Below are 21,414 nucleotides of genomic sequence, written 5' to 3'. Positions count from 1 at the left end.
GATCAAGTCCTCATTTATTTGAGTTCTTGGGAATATTTTTATAAAAATGTTCCATTTTGGTTTTTCCTCATCTTTTTTTGATAAAGATAGAAGCTGTTACAGGGAAAGGCACTGTCCTTTGCAGTCTTGTTCTTATTCCTTTGTAATCCATGTTCATGATTCTTGATGCATCTTGCCTGGTGCAGGGCAAAGTATTTGTGGGTTTCACTTTCATCCATTGACTCAATGGGCTCTCTTGACTCTGGAAAGGTCTTTGGTCTTTCTCTTTCCTTGGCTTACATTAAGAATTTGACGTTCTCAAGTTCAAATGGCATTTTGATTTCACTAGAGAATGATTCTATGAGATGAAAAAGCTATTTAATATATTTTTGGTGAAGTTATCTAATTTAATGTCATCCATATACATCAGAGTGTTAATCAGATATTTTCCTTTGACTCTCTAATTTTGAAGTCATACTTAACTCTATGTAAGAGAAAGATCATTATAGATTTAAAAAACTTGAAAAAATGCCATGATTGATATTTTTGATGCTGTTATGCTAGGGACAGATTTTAAATAGAGAACGACTTTTTATGTGTTGATCACATACCATGACACTCTTGTTACCCTTGAGTCTACTATCTTTTCATTGCCAATATTTTTCTTATTATCATTATTATTACTATAACGTATACCATCATCACCACCCGCATAATAATCCTGAGGAGTCTATTCTATCTCCAAATTTAAGAGGAAACCATGAGACAAAAAGTGTCAGCAACTTTCTTTCCAAAGCTAAATTCTAGATTTGGGGATCGTATTTGAATGCTAACCCTAAAAACAGGCTCTGTGTGTATATGTGAGTGTCACTGACTTTGTGACCATGTTGACAGCAAAGTCGTAACTAAGGAAGAGTCTTGGCAACATAACATCAAAACATAAAGGTCACAAATATTAACCAAATGGCTCCTTCAGCCAACAAAGAAATTTCAAGGATGACTCATTTTCACAAGAAATAGATTTGTTTGATTATTGACCGTTATTTTCACACCATGAATTACAAATTTGATTTGAGGGCTCACTTCATTCTGATTACCTGAAGTGTTTTCTGATTCTTGCACCCAAAGCCAAATGTTAAATGTAGCCCTGATAGAGTATTCCACTTTTCTCACTAAAACCAATTGAACAAGTTTGTTCAAGGATCTAACTACCTGGTTGACTGGCATAACAGGTCATTTCAAACAATATATTTGCCCTTTCAGATCTGTAGTGCAGACACAGTGCAGACCCAGCTAGAGATGAAGTCAAGTATAGCCAAGAGGAGAAATTTCTGAGGAACTTACATACTGAAAGCATTTTTCATTGTGCCTAATAAAGTCATGCCTTGTTGCCTTTTGCCAAAGGAAGCAGAGTGGACATTTTTATTTATTCTGTGGCAGCAAGAGATGAAAAATACTTCAGCAGTATTATGGCAAGCCACCAAAAGAGGTCTTACCTTAGGTGTTCTTTGAAATTCTGAAGGTAGGTAGGGAAACATACAAGCAAAAGGAGTTTGTAGGCTTTAGAAAAATAAATCCAATTTTTAAAAATAGATATAAATGCTACCCCTCACCAAATGTTCTATTAAAATGGATGGTATATTTTCATTGGATAATTGGTCACATTTCCCAAAATGGTTGAAAGGATATGTTTTAGTTAAGAACAGAATGTAAAAAAAAAAAAAGTCATCCCATTCTAATTCCTAATTAAATGTTTGGGCTATTTTTTCTTTTTTCTTTTTACAAGATCAGATGAAAGAGGTCATGACTGAGAAAAATGGGGACAAAAAACTGACCCATGAAATCACAATAAATGACTAAGGAGAGAATCTATCAATTCAAACAAGTGAAATTCATCCAAATCAACGTATCCTCATTAATTAAAGGATTATAGATTGAGAGCCACGAGTCCACCTAATCTAACCCTCTCATTTTATAGATAAAAGTAGTTATGGGGCTTACCCAGGACAGCACAATGAATGCAAAGCTGGGACTGGAGCCAACATGCCTTATCTTAACTCCAAAATTTTTTTTACTACACCACATTATAAACATATTGAAATATATCACAATTGCAGGGCAAGAGAATTTTTTAAAATTTTATGCCTAAAATTAAATTTTTATTAGCTCCTACATATTCTTTTATTAAGCATATATGCCTATATGGCAAAAATGTGTATATATTCTTGGAGAAACTGAGGCAGTCAATGAAGAATAAAGGTTTAGTATGTTCTTGATAGCATATCTTTCAAAAGATTCCATTCCAAATTGTTTATTGATAAAAATGTTCTCTGTTTAACCTTAAGCACACCTCAAGTGCACCAGGCAGATTAGCACATTTGAAGGTCAGTCTTCTATATCCAATCATTTATGTATTTGACTAAACCACAAAACCATTTTCAAATGAATTTATACCTAGTCATGCTGACGTTATCAATTTGTCAGATTCACAATTTCTTTATTTCTTCTTCATTCTTAAACTTTAAAGTAAAGAAAGGAAGGAAAAAATAGAGAAAAAACAAAAATAAAGGATGAAGGAGAGAAGAGAAAGGAGAGAAAGAGGAAAGAAATGGGGAAGACTGGGAGGAGATGAGAGAATACTTCTCTCATATGCCTTTGGCAACATTTTAGTTTAATAATAATAGCTGCCTATGTTTAAAATTGAGCTTCCTTTCTTTACTGACTTGGCTCTTCAAAAATGATACAATGGAACCCCTCTTGGAATTTCTTTTTTTCAAAAACAGGAACAGGAAATCGATCAACTTAGCTATGTCATTATCCTCACTAAAAGATGAACCATCTTCATACCAAAGAACATATGGAAATAAAGCTTTTATTGAAGAAATAAAAGATATTGGTTCCTGCCTTGCCCCTCACCTGCCTCTACCCCAAGGGTGTATTTCCCAACCTTTCCCTGCCAATACTTCTATGGAGAGCTCTATCTCAGAGAGACCCATTCCACAAAAATGATCCAGGGACTATGTTCTGGTTATGGACAGGATGTAATGAAACAGATTCTCCTGTTTCTCTTTACCTGAGGTGCTAGCTGAAGTTACCAGAGTAAGTAGGAAAACACAGCAATGAAAAAAGTTTAGAGGTTTCAGAAAATTAAATCCAATTTTATATTAATACTACCTTTCACCAAGTGTTCTGTTAAAGTAGAGGATACATTTTTAATGGCTTACCTAGCCATATCGCCTAAGGCTCTCTTCTTTCTAGCCTTCTTTGAATACAAAATGTTGTTGCATAAAATATATTTCACATTGCAGAGCTAGCTTACCTGCCATAGACTTGCATTGTGGCACAACCCAATTACATATGTGCATACAATCATAATCACATATACGCATGTATATATGTAGGTATATGTATGGGTGGGAAGAAGGAGAGAGACCATGTAATACACTTATTTAATACTACCAGCAAGGGAGAGGAGTAGCTGGCTCAACTACACAGGTGTCAGACTCCAACAGAAATCGATCCCAGCCTGCCCCATTTAGAAAACCAGAAATAAACATTGTCTATTTTTGTATTTTTTTTGTTTATTTTGTTCAACCTCTCCAAACTACATTTTAATCTGGTTCCTGATGCGTTCAGGATGCTACTAAATGAAACCACAGGTTCAGCCACCACCACCCCCAAGAAAAAATCCAGCAAATCAAAAGAAACATGGCCTAAAGGAAAGAGGGTCAGTTATGGAATCTGGCAGATCTAGTCCTGTCTCTGAAACACACTAGTTGTGTGACTGTCTACAATGTGACTGTCCTTAATGCCCTCAACAATTTTGTAAGTCTGAAGTTTAGACATGAGCTGCCAATAAGCACTGATTACCACCCCAGGACTTCCTTAAACAAAGGCAATCAATAGTTTTGCATCACACTTCCATTTTAAAGACAAAACCAAAATCCTCCAAATATATCACAAGAAAGTTGAGGGACTGCCCATATGGACAGTCAGAGATCTCTCATAGGTTTAAGTTAGCCCACTAAATATTCTATGGAAGAGAGGCCTAACCAGATATTAAGAGAGATCCTGCATTATCCTAGCTCTCTCCAGAATTATAATAAGGAAATAACTCTCCTCCAAATTCCATCTTGACCCAAGCTACATGATTCAATTAGCATTATTCTTGGAGAGTCTGACCATCCATGGCCTAAAACATATCAACAAACTCAACGAATATCATCTTCAAGGCAAATGATAAGGGGCTATACAAAAGGTTTCTTTTATTATGTTCTAATTTTGGTTCACAAGCTATCACTTTTTTTCTATTCTGTTATATCTATCTATATATGTGTCTATATATGTATAAATACACACACATATATGTACAAATACATATATGTATATATCTATGTATATCTGTATATTTACACTTCTGCACATAGATATACATATGCATATGTCAAATTAGAAAAAAGTGATACACTGTGAACTAAAACTGGAACTTAACAAAACAGAAATGGACTTCAAGAAATTATGATTAGAGTACTAACTTTATCCAATCATTCCAAATCCTTTGTTCCTCCATATTACTTTTCTATTTTCCTACTATTTCTTTTTTTTTTGAAGGATGAGTGTCTGCCCCCCCCAAGTCCCCATCTCTCCTCATTAGCTGACCCAACCAATCTCCAGAACTGTGTAGAAGATGTAATAAGACACTGGACTTTCCACTAAATCAAACAAAAGCAAGCCATTGGCACTTACTTCATCTCCAGGATTTCCTCCAGCTGTTTTCTCCTCTCTATCCGTAGGTTGGCCAAATGTGCTTCTTTTTCACCCAGGGACTGCTGTGTTGAGGCAAGGCGAGCTTTGGTAGCATCCAGCTCTTGTCTGGTCTTTTCAAGGGCATTCATCAGCTCTTCTAACTGAAATGCAGACATTGCCATGATCGGGATTTCATTCAATTCAAAAAAACATTTGTTTGTCTGCTTGTGTTCTGACAGTGAACCCATAGAAAACCATGCAAACCTTCTAAATGGGAGCTAGACCTCATTGAAGACCATTCTTGTTTCCCACTGATTAAAAAATGTGTTTCCAATGCTCAGAAATGACCAGGTTTCCAATGGCCCCATTCAGTTGTTTTGCCCAATAACTTTTATAGAAACTATTTAACTTCTTTATTATAAGTGGGGGTGACTGGGCAGACCCAATTCGGTCCTGGACTTGGCAAATGTCTCTGATATTTGCTCACAGTTGGGGTAAAGCAACGTTCAAAATGCATTTTGTCAAGCACGATTTCCTTTCATTCTCAGGCCCCTGAGTATTTTAAGAGGAAGCTAATCTATGTGTTTCAGATTCATTCACATTTAGCCCATCAAAATGTTGGTTTCTAAAAGCCATTGGATTTCCAAGGACCCTCTAGAGGCCTTTTCCTTTGAACCAGGAAGCAATGTTTGGCCAAGAGTAAACAGAATTCCAACCACAAAAGGTTCAAGTTTGGTTTACCCGTGCTGTTTGAGAGGGCCTTAAACTTGAAATAAATGAAATGTAACTTTTATAGGGTGCTAATACACTATAGGGATAAGCCAGACTATCAAATATCCAGGGTTTTTAGCCAGGTCCCAAGAAATTGGACCAGGGGGCCCTCAGGCAAACCCTTACTCCTCTACAAACCATCATGGGCTTTTTAAAGCCAACCTAGAACAAAGACAGCCTGGTTTTTATGATTTCATTCCAAGGGCTGCAAAGGAATAAGTTGGTGATATGCAATCCTTCACCCGGATGAAGGGCTGGATTGACCTTGTTGATTAGAACCTGTGGTTCCAGGGAGTCTCCGTCTTCCATAACTGATGTTTAGGCCTCTAAGCCATCCTTTCCAGCTAGGCTTGGCAGAAGGAGCTCACCCATCACTAAGATCAACAAAGCTCCCTTCAAAATGTGTCAGTGACATGTTAAGTCCCAATTCATAAATACTTTCTGCACCATTTATGCCGTTTTACGTGGAATTTATTCAGGATAAGCAGAAAACACACGTCCAAGATAAATTTCAGGCTTTTAAGATTCAGAAAGCCTTTTATTTTGCTACAAGAAAAGGGAAAACTTTGAATCATGAGCATGCAAGGCAAATAGAGGTTAATGCCAAAAAAAAAGGAAAAGGGGGGAAGCAGGTTTCAAAATGTAAAATTCAAAGAAGACAAAGGGATATTGGTGAATTTCACGTAATTACACCTGTCTGATGGGTGATGGAACCAAGAATCATCATCAGCCAATATCCTGTCAAGTGGTGCGGGGGAAAACCATTGAGTTAGTTGAACTTCCATGCAATGCCTTAATTCCAATGAAATTTCCCATCTATCCATTTTAAGACATTGCTTATTAATAGCTGAGGTAGTCCCTGAGATGGATGGCTCATCACCAACACTCCTCTGGTTCTGTGACTTCTTCAGCATAGGCATTTGACCAAAGGTACAGCTCACAGCCCAATCTTGGCTGCCCATCCCACAGGACTCTTTGTAGATGCTCTATAACTTCAGCCCAAGGGACCTAACACATTGAGGGCTTTCCTCAGTTGCTTCTTGTATCACAAGAATTCCATAGAGCATGAGGGCAGTCCATGAGTCATCTCTAGCTCTTACTAAGCAACCAGCCTCTCTTCCTTTTGAATAAAGTGTTTCTTTGATAATCTTTTACACTGCTTCTCATGGGTGAATGTGTGTGTGTGTGTGTGTGTGTGTGTGTGTGTGTGTGTGCAAGTGAGTACAGTGACTGGCATTGGCACATAGTAGGCAATAAATAAATGACCATTGACTGGTGAATTATAATATGTTTCAGTCTGGCCATGGCTATCAAGTCCCCCTCCATTGCCCTGTAGGTCAGTGATAGCAAACTCAGATAGAAACAGGAGCAACCCAACCATACCTAAGGATCCCTGTAAGCTGCATATTGACTGAGAAAACCACAAGTTAACATTATCCATGTTTTACTGTCTATTGTATACGTCTGCTGTAGCGGACTATCAGTTTCAATGCTTCAGAGGCTCTGGTAGTCCATGACTTGGAGTGTTCACTGGAAGAATAGCCCTCCCTCACTCAAAACAAAGTCAAGTGCAAGTCATATCATCATTTCTCTGATGGCATGGTCTTCTTCGGAAATGAGGGACACAAACGCTAAGACTAAAATGGGCTTTTCTTTCAGAAAGAAATTTGAAAGCATGAAAACCCTTTCTACAAATAACATGGGCCTTTCTCCTCATCTTCCTCTTTCTCCTTCTCCTTCTCCTTCTCCTCTTCTTCTGTTGGGCTCCTAGATCTCAGTTCATCTGCAGTGTCTATTCAAGACATATATTGACAATATCAACTCCCCCTATGTTGGAGAAACCTGTGCTATATTATCTGGTTAAACTTCCTGGATTTCTCACTTCCTTTTTGCAGTTTTACCCAGTGGAGAAAGGAAAAAAATCCTAGAATATCAGTAATCCCATTAGCCTGCTGGAATATTGTACTTCCAAGTATCTGGCTATGTTGTTGAGTTACCGGTGCTGTTTGCAGTCAACTGAGGTGTAAGACAACATGACTACAGACCTTTCTAGAGCAGAGATAAAGGCCATCTCTGACACCCTTGTTTGTTGATTCCTCCCCTCTGCTATTATCTAAAACTAACCTGCCCACGCTCATCTAACAGAGTCCATTCACAGGGAATTCCATATTGTTTCCTAACTCAGCCTACTCTCACATCACAATGAAAAGCTTCCCTGCCTCAGGCCTCCAGTATGTCATATATCTAGCTGGATATGAATTCAATTTTAACTATTAGATTTAAAAGGAATGGGCTAAGGGATATCATTATAATTTCTTGTAGTAAGGACGGAAGGGCTATACCTGGAAGGGCTCTCGATGCCAGTTTGTCCAATGTTCTCATTTGACAGATGAGGAAAATAGGATCAGAGACTTGGCCAGGGTAATGAATCATGCAACATGTGAACCTGGGTCCTTTCCCTTTCCATTGTCCTATGAATCACATCTGTATTTTGCCTTCACTTTATGTCCCTTTCAGCAATTACCACCATGCTTTACATGGAGTACGCATTCTATAAAGATTCATTGGGAGTCAAAATACCTGGAATCTGATCCTGCCTCTGACACTTAGCACCTGGGTGATCTTGACCAACTTTTCTGGGCCTCAGTTTCCTCATCTGAAAATGAAAGGGTTGGATTCAGTGGCCTCTATGGTCCCATTTGAATTTAGATGTAGGATTCAGTGATTCAAAGTAAGAAGGTCAATGTCTTACATCCAAAAGAGGAATTCATACAGAAGCCATGGGGATCCACTAGAGTTTATAGCACAGAGGACTGGAAAGGGTCAGATCTATGAGTTGGTGAAATCAACCTAGTTGTTGTGTGATGGAAGAATTGGATTGGGGACAGGCAGAAGCAAGATGATTGATTAGGAGGTTATCACAATAGTTCAGGCAGGAGATGATGAAGCCTGACCCCAGGAGTGGCTGGGAGTGGACAGATGTCAGGGAAGCAGTAAGAATAAGCCTTGGCCACTAGCTAGACTTCAGGGGTGAGAGAGTGAAGATGTGAGGATGATGCCAGGTGGATGGAAATATAGTGAGGGGTCAACAAGGAAAGTGGCTGAACAGTGTCTCTTTGATGGAAGAAGCCAATTTCTCAGACATCTCTTGGACCTATCTCTCTGACAAAGGCAGAGCTGGTAATCTAGACTCAATCATGTCAACCCTCCAAAGACAGTGGAATCAAGATGGGGAGATTGTACATGGGATCCAATTTTCATTAAGAAGGATGAATTGGTTAATGGAATGGAAATGATTGGGACTTTGAGGGGATATGACAACTTCCTCCTGAAGTTTGTGACAGAGGAAAGAAAGTGTTCACCTAGCCTAAGCCAGACTGGAGATTTAGGGAAATTGTAAAGAGTTCAGAGGAGGAAAACCTTGGATTCCATCAATTCACGAGTATTTATTAAGCACTTACTGTATATGGGACTCTGTGCTAGGCTCTGGTGATGCAAAGATGACCAAAATGAAACAGACCCTACCCTCCAGTCAAGGGACATCACAGACATAGAAATGAGGATGCATCATACAAATGCAGAGGAATCTGAGTGTTCCATAATAATATAACAAAAGTAATAGCACACACATACAGTGCTGCAGGATTTACAAAGTACATATGGCGTCTCATTTATCCCCACATCAATATCGTGGGGTGGATACCATCACTGTCGCCATTTTAAAGGTGAAGAGACTGAGAGGTTAAGTGACTTGCCCGGTGCCACACAGCTATTCAGTGTCTAAAGCTGGATTTGAATTCAGGCCTTCTTGACTGGCCAGTCCATGCTCTCTGGTACAGCCACTGGGCTACCCAGCTTATGGGGATCTCAAACGTTTTCATGCAGAAGGTATCATCTGAGCAGAATCATGAGTGAAATGAGGCACCCTAAGAGGTAGTTCCGGAACCTTGGACTGCCCCTTTATGCTGAACCTGCCTTCTCCCCTTTTATCAGTAGTGTTGGAGTCAGAGAGGAATGGGGGCATTACGCTGGTATGTATGGATCCTGAGGGCAACACAGTGATCTAAAAACACAAATTAATGCTACTTATATTTTATTGTATTTTCACTTATTTTGTAAAATATTTCCCAATTATATTTTAATCTGTTTGGGGTCAGAGGCAAGCAAGGGGGTGTGGACATGCTTTATACTGCTGCATTATATAACACTTATATATTTGCATGTGTGTAATTTCTTATATAATACATTGTGCTTCTACAGAAACAAATGCAACGTGTACGTGCATATATGTATACATATACAGTGCACATACATTAACATAGTACATTATGCCAACATACCTACTGTTCATGTGTGTGTGCATATACACACATACACATGTTTACATGCATGTGCATGCCTGTAGTACACCTTTATATTGTGCAAACACAGCACATGGACATGGATACACACAGTATGTAGGTGTCCGTCCATACATGTATTCACATGTGTACTTGTTCACAATTTCACTGTTGTATGATTTCCAGTATTAGAAAGTTGCCCTAGGCCACCCAACAGATTGAGTGACTTTTCCCAGGTCACAGAGACAATTTGTGGCAAAAATGAGACTTGACCCCAAACCTCTCTGAAGCTGAAGCTTGTGCTGCCTCTCCTGATTCTATAGGTATGTATATGTATGTGTGTGTGTGTATATATGTTTGTGGGCGTATGTATGTATGTATGTATGTGTATATGCATATGTGTGTTATACATATGTATTGCATAGAAGTGTAAGTATATTTGTATATATGCACATGCATACACATATATGTGATTGCCTATGTATAAATGACTGTATACATATGTATATCTACATATATGTGCATGTGTAGGTATCTAGAAATACACATACGCACACAAAGTACATGCGTGCGTATATCTATGTAGGGATATGTATGCACACACATATTTTATACGTATCAGACACTTGATCTGCTTCATGTATATGAATCAAGTGTTTGACTGAAAATGGATAATTAAGGTTAGATATGGATAATAACAAACAGAAGAATCTGTACCAATATTTCATTTATGGCTCACGACAGCCGTGGGAGGTTCGTGTTATTTTTATCCTCATTCTATAGATGAGAAAACCAAAGCTGAGAAAGGCTAAGGGACTCGCCCAGGGTCACCCACGTGGTAAGTGTCTGACACAGGACGGAGTTCAGTCCTTGCTCCAGGTCCAGCGCTCTGTGCACGATGGTGCCACCTAGCTGCTTCCACCAGAGACCACACAGTCTTTTAGAAGTCCAGCTAGCTTCCTAACTCTTAACTCTAAAGTCAATCATACTGCCATTTTTAATTGAATTGGGAACTTTACACACACCCACACCATATACACGTAGGCGTGTATGTTTATGCATGTATATGCAGATATGCAGATATACACTCAAACATATATGTTTATATGAATATGCGTATTTACTCATTTATTTGGTTTTAAGCCTGTTAAAGATAAGCAAACTCCAAAAAAGGGAATTCTTCACTGATTTCTAGCAGTAACGTTTTTATAATTTATAATCTTTGACGGTTGCTTAAGATCTCAAGAAGGTGAAGTTCTCTGGCCTTGTTCTCTCAGGAAGTGTGTGTGTGTGTGCACATGTGTGCATGTGTGTGTATATGTGTGAGCACGCACACATGTGGTAGAAGTCTGATACCAGATCCATAATGGGAACCATATTTGGTTGGCATCATATGTTTAAAAAAGAAAAAAAAGAAATATCCTCAAATGACATGTATTAGGATCACCTATTCTCAGATCTATTTTTTCCAATATTCTTCCTACAGCAGCCTGAGTTGCTTTTCTCCTGCTGATTACTGGACACACCAAGAGCCAGTCCAACTACCGATACCTGAGAAGCCTACTGGAGCTACGCCTCTCTCTGGGCCCTTTGCAGGATGGCATGGCCTTCAAACACATTTCGCTAGCATCGAGAGCTTCCATCCCACTCGAGCTCCATGGTCAGATCTTTTAAAACCTGTTTAAGACCTTAAATCATTAACATATGGAGACTTCAACTTACACATACATTTACTTTCTTTAACTAAATATTTGAAAACCAGCTTCTTTCTCAGTTATCTGCCAAGATCTGTGCTCAGGGCTCTGGACTTCCCCACTTGCCATATTACAAATACCCCATACTGTTCCTGAGCCTGGTTTGGCAAGGGCTGATTTTCAAATATTTTGCTAAAATAAAAAAATAGGAGTGCAATGCCAGTTTTAAGTTGACATATATATTCTGTGTTAATGATTTGGAATTTTAACGGGTTTTCAGCTGTGTTTTGAAAAGCATGTAGCCCTTCTACTTTAAAAATTACTGTCTTGATCGTGTCTGCATAGAGCTTCCTCTTTCACTGTCTCTGACTGAACTTCCAAGGAGAGAAACCCAGTGGTTGGTTTGCATTGGTACATGCCATGAAGTTACAGAGTCATAGACAGAGCAGGAAGGGACCTCAGAGAGGATCAAATCCTTTGTTTTACAGATGGGGAAACTGAGTCATACAGCAGCTAAGTGACTGGTCCAGAATCTCACAAGTACCAAGTAAGAACTGGGATTCTAACCAATGACCTTTAATTCCAAATTCATCCATTTTTCCATTGCATTATTCATTAGTCTGTATTCCTCATGACTCCACTGGACCCCTCATTATAGTCTCCAGAACTACTGTGACAAAAATCACCTGAAATATGGAAGCTGAGCTAGGTTTGATATTTGGTCCTCAGATGAAAACATACTCTATTGTATTGCATCTTGGAAAGACTGCATAAAGATGGACTTAACCTTGGAGAATCCAGGGTTACCTCCACACTACTCTGAGATACAGAGAAGGACCCCACTGGAGCCAGCGTAGGTCATAAGGTCAATCAGATCCTCTAGGACATAGAATCCATGAAGCATCCATGTGACCAAAAAATGCTCCAAGAGACCAGAGAAGTCTCATGAGAATAAAAAGGTTATGTTGTTATGACTGCTGTTTTCCTCTTTCCCTGTCTCTGAAAACCATCCCAGGAGGGTCTCCCTATGATTAAAATATGATAAATACATTCTTAAACCCTTTCTCATCATCAGGAGCCAGATGCAACTTTTCAGAGAGTGTTTTTATGGACCTTAATGATCTGCTACAGACAAGGAATCATAATCTTATTTTTCAATTACTCTTATCTGTCGCTCCTATCTCGCTCACCAGCCTCCCTCAATAGCCAACACTGCCTTAGAGTGACACCTTTTGGAAAAGGCTGAAACTGTCAAATCCGGAAGCTGCTGCCTCTTGGTCAGAGGCTCGATGCTCTTGTCGCACAATCTGAGGGGGAATGCCCTCCCACAGCTTCTTCTAGTGTCCTGGAGCTGTGTTACTTATGTAACATCACTGCTGTGATGGCTGCAGACTAAGGTTGACCCCCATCAAAATGTACGTGTGTGTATGTGCATGTGTGTGTGTGTGTGCGCGTGCCCACACACGCAAGGTGTTTTCTTGTTTTCTACTTCCAGGCTTGTTAACATCTTTTCACTTGAGAAGACGAAAAAGGAAAGAAAAGTCAGCAAACAAGTGACACACATATGACTTATTAGACACACATCTGACTTACTGGGCTCTGAGGAATTAGGTCAAGGGGGAGTGCAAATGAGTGACAGTTTGTTATAAAAAAGCCCTGGAGCATTCCTAATTCCAGATTGGATTCGGCTCTACACACCTCATGCTAATATAGTACAGTTCCAGTTTGTGGGGAAAGGATGGATATGTGTGTGCATGCACGCGCATGCATGTATGTGTGCTTATGTACTGTATGTACATGTGTGCATGCATGTAAGTGCTGTATGATTATTGGAGTTTCTTCCATGTCCACTTGACAGAAGATCATGAGATATGGCATTTTCCAAATGTGAAAAAACACGACTATCTTTTTTTTAAGTTCCATTACTTAATTTTAATATAATTCACAACAAACAGAAGCAGCAGCTTGATGAAATGGAGAAAGGGCAGAACTTGGGGTGAGGGAGACCTAGCTTTCAATTACACTTCTAAGAAGACTACTTTGGATTTATCATTTAAATGTCTCAGTGCAGCCAGAGCAATTGTTTCAAAATGAGAAAAGTTACTAAGGAGATACTCATCTGTCCTGAGAAGGTCATAGGTCTCCAAGAGACCCCAAAACTCCCCCTAAAATACAAGAATTGTTTTTCATATTCTCTGCTTTTTTCCCCAATAATCCACATAGTATATGTTTTCCCAAATTGAGCATCAATCTTAAAAACAAAACTCATCTATTTATATCTTTTGTTTTTACATCTCCATCATTTCGGTATATGCCCCTCTCCCACAGATACATACACTTTTCTTGAAAACAAGAAAGACAGCCACGTAAAATTAATCTATGTTGAATATCTGACACACTCACAGCCAAGGTGAAGGGGAAAGGCTCATTTTCTGATCTCTTCTCTAAGGCCAAGAAGAGCCAGCATAGCAATGTGGCATTCATGTTCATTCAGGTGTTTTCTTCTGTATTTTTGTAATCACTGTGAATATTGCTTTCTCGGTTCTGCTAACTTCTCTCTGCGTGCGGTCATAAAAGTCATCTCTTATTTTTCTAGTATATATGTGTGTGTTTTTGTATACACACTCACATCCATGCTAAATATATAAATGTATATACACATATGTATGCAGACATACATGTATAAGCATACATATACATCTATGTATGTACACACATGTGTGTGTCTGTCTATCTTTCAGAATACATATGGACAACCTTCAAATTCATCTACCAGATGATGTCTAGCTGGAAATCCTGCAAGCCCTTTGAACTTAATACAACCAAGAGAGAACAAATCATCCGGGAGGGGGACATACTAGATTAGATTACCTTCAGGATGCTCTTAAGATTTCTATCCAAGTTGTTGTTCACTCATTTTCAATGGTATCTGACTCTTCATGACCCCATTTGGGGTTTTCTTGGCAGGGACAACTGAGTGGTTTGCCATTTCCTTCTCCAGCCTATATTTGCGATTCCATGATAATTCTTCCCTAGTCAATAAGTTGTCCATCTCCCCTTACTCTCATTTCTTGCTACCTGTCCTAGTTCCTAGACTATCCTAGAACCCATCCAGGATACCCAGATGGCAGGAGGACCACCACCACCTGAAATGACCCCCCAAACTTCCTGACACTTGACTGCTTACCCAACTTGTATGTACTGAAAAATCAATGACACTGTTGCTTCTAGTGATATGGAAAAGCACCAGGTCTTACCTTCTACCCTACCTGGATACACTGACAGCCAATAGCTCCATCAGTTTCAGTAAGATGGAAGACCTCTGGGTCTTACCATCTATCTTATGGGTAGCCTTAAAGTCCCCAGCTTTGTCATCTAACCTACTTATATAGCCTGAGGGCCCTCAGGTCTTGCCTTGGTCCTGCCACTAAACATTCAGGATTTCCAGACTATTGTTATCTGCTTTGCAGCTGAATTTTCTTTTATATGTGGTATTTCTGTCAGAATGTGATCTCCTTGAAGGCAGGCACACTGGCCACATATGGAGACATCATAGTACAATAGAGAGTGATCTTGATTCAGATTCAAGAATGGTTTGGGTTCAAATCCTAACTCCGTTCCTTATTTCTAGTATGATTTTGGATGAGTGACTTAACTTCTCTGAAATTCAATTTGCTCCTCTACAAAATGAGGAATTTGGATGAGAAAACCTCAAAGATCTCTTCCACCTCCTAAGACTATGAAAAGTGTTGAGTTTGTTTAATAGAAAAAGTTTTGTTTTGCAAAAGCAAAAACAAAAGGGAAAGAGGATATCGCTGCTCATTTTGTATGGAAATGGAGATTAGTTTGAAGATAGAGAGGAGATGAAGGATCCCTCTCTTTGTATCCATATAACGATTACATTTAAAAGTCCTATTTAATAAGCCCTAACTCATGCCTTGTGCCAAGAATACCCATCTCAACCAATCTTGTAGCCTTGTGCTTCAAGCTCCAGCTCTGGGGTAGTGGTAAGGATGACAAGGGGGAGTCTGTGAGTGACTCCACCTGAGTCCTCTAGCCCCACAAGAAATTAGCTGGGACCAATCTTCTTCCTCTGAAGTCTATTCTGGGCAAGGAACCTCAAACCCCATCACCATATTCTGTAACACGAGGAAGTCAAGATCACCTAGCCTTGGAGTGGGATGGTAGATCTCTGTAACACTGAAAGGTGAAGAAGCAGAAGAGTCAGGAGGAAAACCAGAAAAAGGCTACCAGGAATATGAGAAAGAGACTGAAAAGCTAAAAGTCCCTGGGAACAAGGCAAAACAAAACCCTATTTCACTACAGAGAGACGAAGAGAGAAAAACAAGTGATTTATAGTCACAAATTCAGAGAGAGGCTAGGTCAAGTTTTACACTGTAAAGGAAAAGGAAGCAAAAATCTTTAATAAAAAAAGAAAATTCTGGGGTTTCCCCAGAGATCATGAAACATATCAGTTAGAATTAGGGTTAGAATATGTTATATCCTCCAAACCTAATTCTAACAAACTCCAGAACTGTTCAAAAGAAAATATGAGGAATAAAATTATGTTGGAAATCAGAACTTTCAATGCATAATTTTCAAAAAGGAAAAAAAAGAATAGAAAAAATAGAAAATACAATGTATAAATGGCCCAGAGTGAGAGAGGCTATGAAAAAGAAAATAATGAATTTAGAACACAAACATATAGAAGTAGAAGAAAATTTGTCAGAAGCAAAAAGCAAATTCTTTTTTTAATATTCTAATGTTTATTTTGTAAAATATTTCTCAATTACATTGGAATTTTTTTTAACATTTTCATTTAAAAACATTTTGAGTTCCAAATTCTCTCCTTTCCTCCCACTCCTCCCCCTTCCTGAGAAGCAAAAACAAATTCTTCAAGAGAGCATCTGTATTCTCTAACAATCCAAAGCAAACCTGAAGACAGGATGCCCAAAAATAAGTCAATGATTGGATGTCTCTCAGAAGAAGATGTTAAATTTAAACACCACCAGCAACAACAAAAACTTGAATACTGTGGACTGGAAAGTCATACAAGAAAACTGCCTGGAATTTAAAATACAAACAATAAAATGTTAATTAATTGATTCCAGATAGCCGATACAGGGGAGAGGGAGGAAGGGCAAAGAGAGACAGACTATGCCTCAAACTCCAAAGAATGCAGTCATTGAATATTATAATTTCAGCACAAAATAATTCAAGCAGCCAGAAGGGCTACCATCTGTGAAGCAGTGTTCATTTGGATTCCCTATTGTTATTTTTTAGACAAAAGAAATATAAAAGAAGAATAGAATATTCCAAAAAAGAAAGGAGCTTACAGTACAATCCAATACCATCTGTCCTACATAGCTGAGCTTCATTCTAATGTGACAAGTTGGAATCTCAAGAGGCATCCAAAAGGCACCAAAACCAAAGAATGAGTCCCATTCAACTGGCCACCCTGTCCGTTTTCTAATCCACCTAGACATAACTGCCTTTTCCCCACATGGATCAGCAACCTTGAACCAAACCCTGGGAGAGAAAATAACCTTCAGGCCCAAAGGAAGTTAACTCATTTAACTTTCAATCCCCAGACAGAGCTGTCTTCATTGGTGAATGAGTAAATATACACTCAACTAGATCCTAATATACTTTCCAGACTTCTCACACTTACTGCCCCTACTTCACACACTTCATGACCCGTTGACAGTGGCCTTCTTGCTGCTTCTGACACGTGACTCTCCATGTCCAGGTTCGGTGCATTTTCAGTGGCTATCTATTTCCCATAGCTGGAACCCAGTCCATCCTCATCATCACCTGCTGCCTTCCCTGACTTTAAACTTCAGCTCAAATCCTACCATAAGCATGCTTTTCCTTGCAAGTTCCCTTTTTTCCCCTTAATGCTAGTGACTTGTTCTGAATCTATCTTGTTTGTACATCATTTGTTTACATATCTGAAGCTCTTTGAAGGTGGGACTCTGCTTTTCTTTGTCTCCCCAGCACTTAGCACAGTACTTGGCACATGGTATTTAATAAATGCTTGGGGACTCCCCGGGCCACCAGAGCAGGACGTATTCCACATGCCATCCAGCTTCTACCTTAGCCATCTTACCATCTCAATCAATGCTCCCATTCCCACCCCCATATACTTCCCATCTTTTACTCTAGAAGCCCATAATCAAATCAATCCTACAATATGACATTGATCCCTGGAATGGGTGTATCCATTGACCATCCCAGTGACTCCACAGGCCAACCCTTCCATTAGCACATCACCTCATTGTTACCAATTATTTCATTCATAAGTTAACATATCTAAGAGAGAGGCACAGTATTTACAAAGGGATAGAGGAGGGAATTCAAATTTAATACCTCAGAAACTCTGGGCTGATGAGAGCATTAAAAACGGAACAAGCATAAGCATAGCCACAGATTAGAGACAGAATTCAGAGAGAGAAAGAAGATGGTCCAAGAAAGCTAAAATTGATTGGAAAGGAACACAACAAATCAATGACTTAAACGAATAGGTTGGCAGGGAAAGGGGGAGAGAGCTGGAAGTGCTACAGAAATGAGGGTTAGAAGTGGGGCTAGATAAGGAGACAGAGAGGACATGTTTCCACTTCCTCTCCTCTCCCTCCCTTCTAAACTCTAGAGTACGGCTCCTGGCCTCATCTTTAAACTGAACCTGCTCCATCCTGAATCACTAATGATCACTTACTTGCCAAATCTAATGGCCCTTAATCAATCTTCATCCTTCTTGACTTCTCTTCAGACTGTAACATTATCATTCCCTCTCATCCTAAAATACGGGTCTGACGATGTCACTCTCCTACTCAATGAGCTCCAATGGCTCCCTCTTACCTCCAACATAAAATATAAAATCTTCTGTCTGACTTTCAAAGCTCCTCATCTTCTCAATCTTTCTGTTCCTCATCTGTCCCCACATACTGCGATCATATGACACTCCTTGCTCAGTCTCCCAACTCAATGTCTTTTCAGAGGTCATCTCCATTCCTGGAATGCTTCCCTGACTTGGAGACCCAGCTCAAATCCCACCTTCTGCAGGGGCCCTTTCTCAGCTCCCCAAGCTTCTAATATCTCTCACTAAGGTCACCTTCTATCTACTCTTGATAGTTTGTGTACAAAGTATTTGCACATTGTATCTCTCATTAGAATAGGAGTTCCTTGAGGGAAAAGACTGTATGTGTTTGTATGTTTTCCTTTCTCATACCCCCAGAGTACCTGGCACACAGTAAGTATTCAACAAATACTTTCTGACCAACTGACCAATATAGTGTAGATATCGATAAGATATGACAACTGATTCAGTACGAGTTTGGGAGAAGAAGGGTTTAAAGAACAATTAATTCCTATCCTACATGTTTTATTCTCAAAAACTGATAAAAAAAAAACACTCTACTAAACTCCTTCAATTAGACAAATATTATTCAAATATCAACCAGGAAAAGATAAAGAAAAAAAGAACTATGGAGATTATTATTAATGAATAGCACTGTAAAAATGTGAAATAAAATCCTAGCAAAAAGACAATAGGATCATATCATCCCCCAAAGAATTAAGTGCAATCTAGTTCTATTTATACCAGAGATGCAAAGATGGTTCAGTATTAGAGAAACACTAGATACGAGTAACACATTAGAAACCAAAGCAAACGGAGCCACAGAATTATATCAGTAGATGGGAAACAGACAAACAAAAAAACTGTCGATGAAGTATTGCACTCATTTATGCTAAACAAAGGTCATTTTTAGCATAATCAAAAATATATACCTAGGGAAAATGCTAGCAGGATTTTCATTTGGGAGGAGGCAGAAATTTCCCACAGATACACTGCTTTAAAAAATACATTGCCACTTAAAACAACAATTATTCGATACAGTTCAAGAATGACAGTAGATAAAAATGATAATAAGAACAAGAAATCAAAGGCATAAGTCTTGGCAAAGAGAAGACAAAGCTATCCTTATTTGGAAATGATACAATACTTTACGTAGAAAACTCTAGAGAATAAGCAAAGAAACTATTTGACATAACTGCAACTTTAGTAAAGTACCTAAAAATTGTCAGCAGTTAGGAAAAAGTCTGGAATTTCAAGAGAATAGTGAAAAGGTAGGAAATAAAGAATAACACTACTAAACTTCAAATTATATTATAAAACAACAATCATCAAACATTATTATGTACTGGCCAAGAAAAGCAGATCAGTGAATAAGTCTAGATAAGTCAGAAAAATCAAGCCTAATAATAACTCAGTGTTAAATAAACCCAAGAAGATGATATTTGGTAAGTCTCTTTTTGTTGCTGCTTAATTGTTTTCATTCACGTCCAACTCTCTATGACCACATTTGGGGTTTTCTTGGCAAAGATACAGGAGTTGTTTGCCATTTCCTTTTCCAGTTTATTTCACAGATGAGGAAACTGAGGCAAACAAGGTTAAGTGACTTGTCCAGCTTATAAATGTCTAAGGCCAGATTTGAACTCAGAAAAATGAGTCTTCTTGACTCTAGGGCCTGCATTCTATCCATTGTGGCCTAGCTCTCTGTTTGACAACAAATACATACACACACGCACACATACACACACAGTTTAGACTTTTAATATGCCATCTACCACAATAAATTCCACATGGATACTAGACATAGTGATGATGATGATGATGGTGGTGGTGGTTATCAAGAGTTTTAAATACAAAATGTTTGGATGGAGATGAAGATACTTTGGGATCTTTTACAACTCTAAGAAGAAGATCCTTAACCAAATAAGAGAGAGAAGAGATCACAAAAGATAAAATAATGTTGTTCAAAGTAATAAGATTTTTGAAATAACACAAAACTAATCTAGAGAGGATACAAAAGAAAAGTGTTGATGGGGTGGGAGGTGAGGTCTTTCCATCAAGTCTTTCTGATGTGTTTGCTATATAAGATACATCAGGAATTAACACAGACATATACTATCAGAGGAGGGAGGGGCGCAGCTACGTGGCACAGTGGAGAGATAGAGTGCCAGGCCTGGAGTAAAGAAGACTCAGTCTTCTTGAGCTCAAATCTGGCCTCATATACTTACTAGCTAGGTGGCCCTGGGTAAGTCACTTAACTTTGTTTGCCTCAGTTTTCTCATCTGTAAAATGAGCTGAAGAAGGGAAACGCAAACCACTCTAGTATCTTTGCCAAGGAAACCCCAAATGGGATCCTGAAGAATTGGACATGATTGAAATGACTGTACAACCACAACCACATACTACCAGACACAATCTCCTCTTGCTAAGCTGTCAACAGATCTGAATGGTCAAGTCTCAAAGGAGAATTACAACTTATTAATACCATATAAAAGAATGCTCCATATCACTAATGCAAAATAAAGGATTCCTCTCACTCCCATCAAACTGGCAAAGCTGACAAAAGATGGCAACAGTTCCATTTCTGTTGCTGGCCGGTTGTGAATTTCCTCCTTCTTAAAAAAGACTGAGTTCCTGGAATACCAGCAGCCCGCTGAAATGTCTCCACATAAGGACAAGGGGGAGGGGGAACAAGTCTTCTGAGGATATTCCAAGGATCAAAAAGCTTTAGAGTCTTTCTAGGCTGATGCCCCCATTCTACAGATGAGGAAAGAGGTCAAGGGGAATGGAGTGACTCACCAAAGATCTTCTATTGGGAAGAAAATAGCAGAGCAGAACACTGAAGCAAGGTCCTCTCCCTCTAAACCCAGAACACCACCCTCCCCTTACTTCTTACATTTGCACAGTGTTTTATGGATCCCAAAATGTTTTTCCTGTATTATTTCATTGGACCTTCTCAATAATCCTCTGGAATAGAAGCTATTAATCCCTATTTTACAGGCAGAAAAGGTAAAGTGATTTTCCCAGGGTT

At 38.9% G+C, this 21,414-nt stretch overlaps 1 protein-coding gene across 6 annotated transcripts in view; it reads right to left on the bottom strand.

The window, feature by feature from the left end:
* ERC2 (ELKS/RAB6-interacting/CAST family member 2) overlaps positions 1–21,414 on the bottom strand; it is a 1,010,504-nt gene that overhangs the window by 436,326 nt on the left and 552,764 nt on the right. For all 6 annotated transcript variants that reach the window (XM_072599028.1, XM_072599030.1, XM_072599026.1 and 3 more), the window contains one exon: positions 4,726–4,886. In XM_072599028.1, coding sequence (XP_072455129.1) covers positions 4,726–4,886 — 161 coding nt within the window. The remainder of the gene's footprint in view (positions 1–4,725; positions 4,887–21,414) is intronic.

The sequence above is a fragment of the Notamacropus eugenii genome, chromosome 3 (assembly GCF_028372415.1).
Source record: "Notamacropus eugenii isolate mMacEug1 chromosome 3, mMacEug1.pri_v2, whole genome shotgun sequence".
Taxonomy (NCBI): domain Eukaryota; kingdom Metazoa; phylum Chordata; class Mammalia; order Diprotodontia; family Macropodidae; genus Notamacropus; species Notamacropus eugenii.
This window is presented reverse-complemented; position numbering and strand designations above follow the sequence as displayed.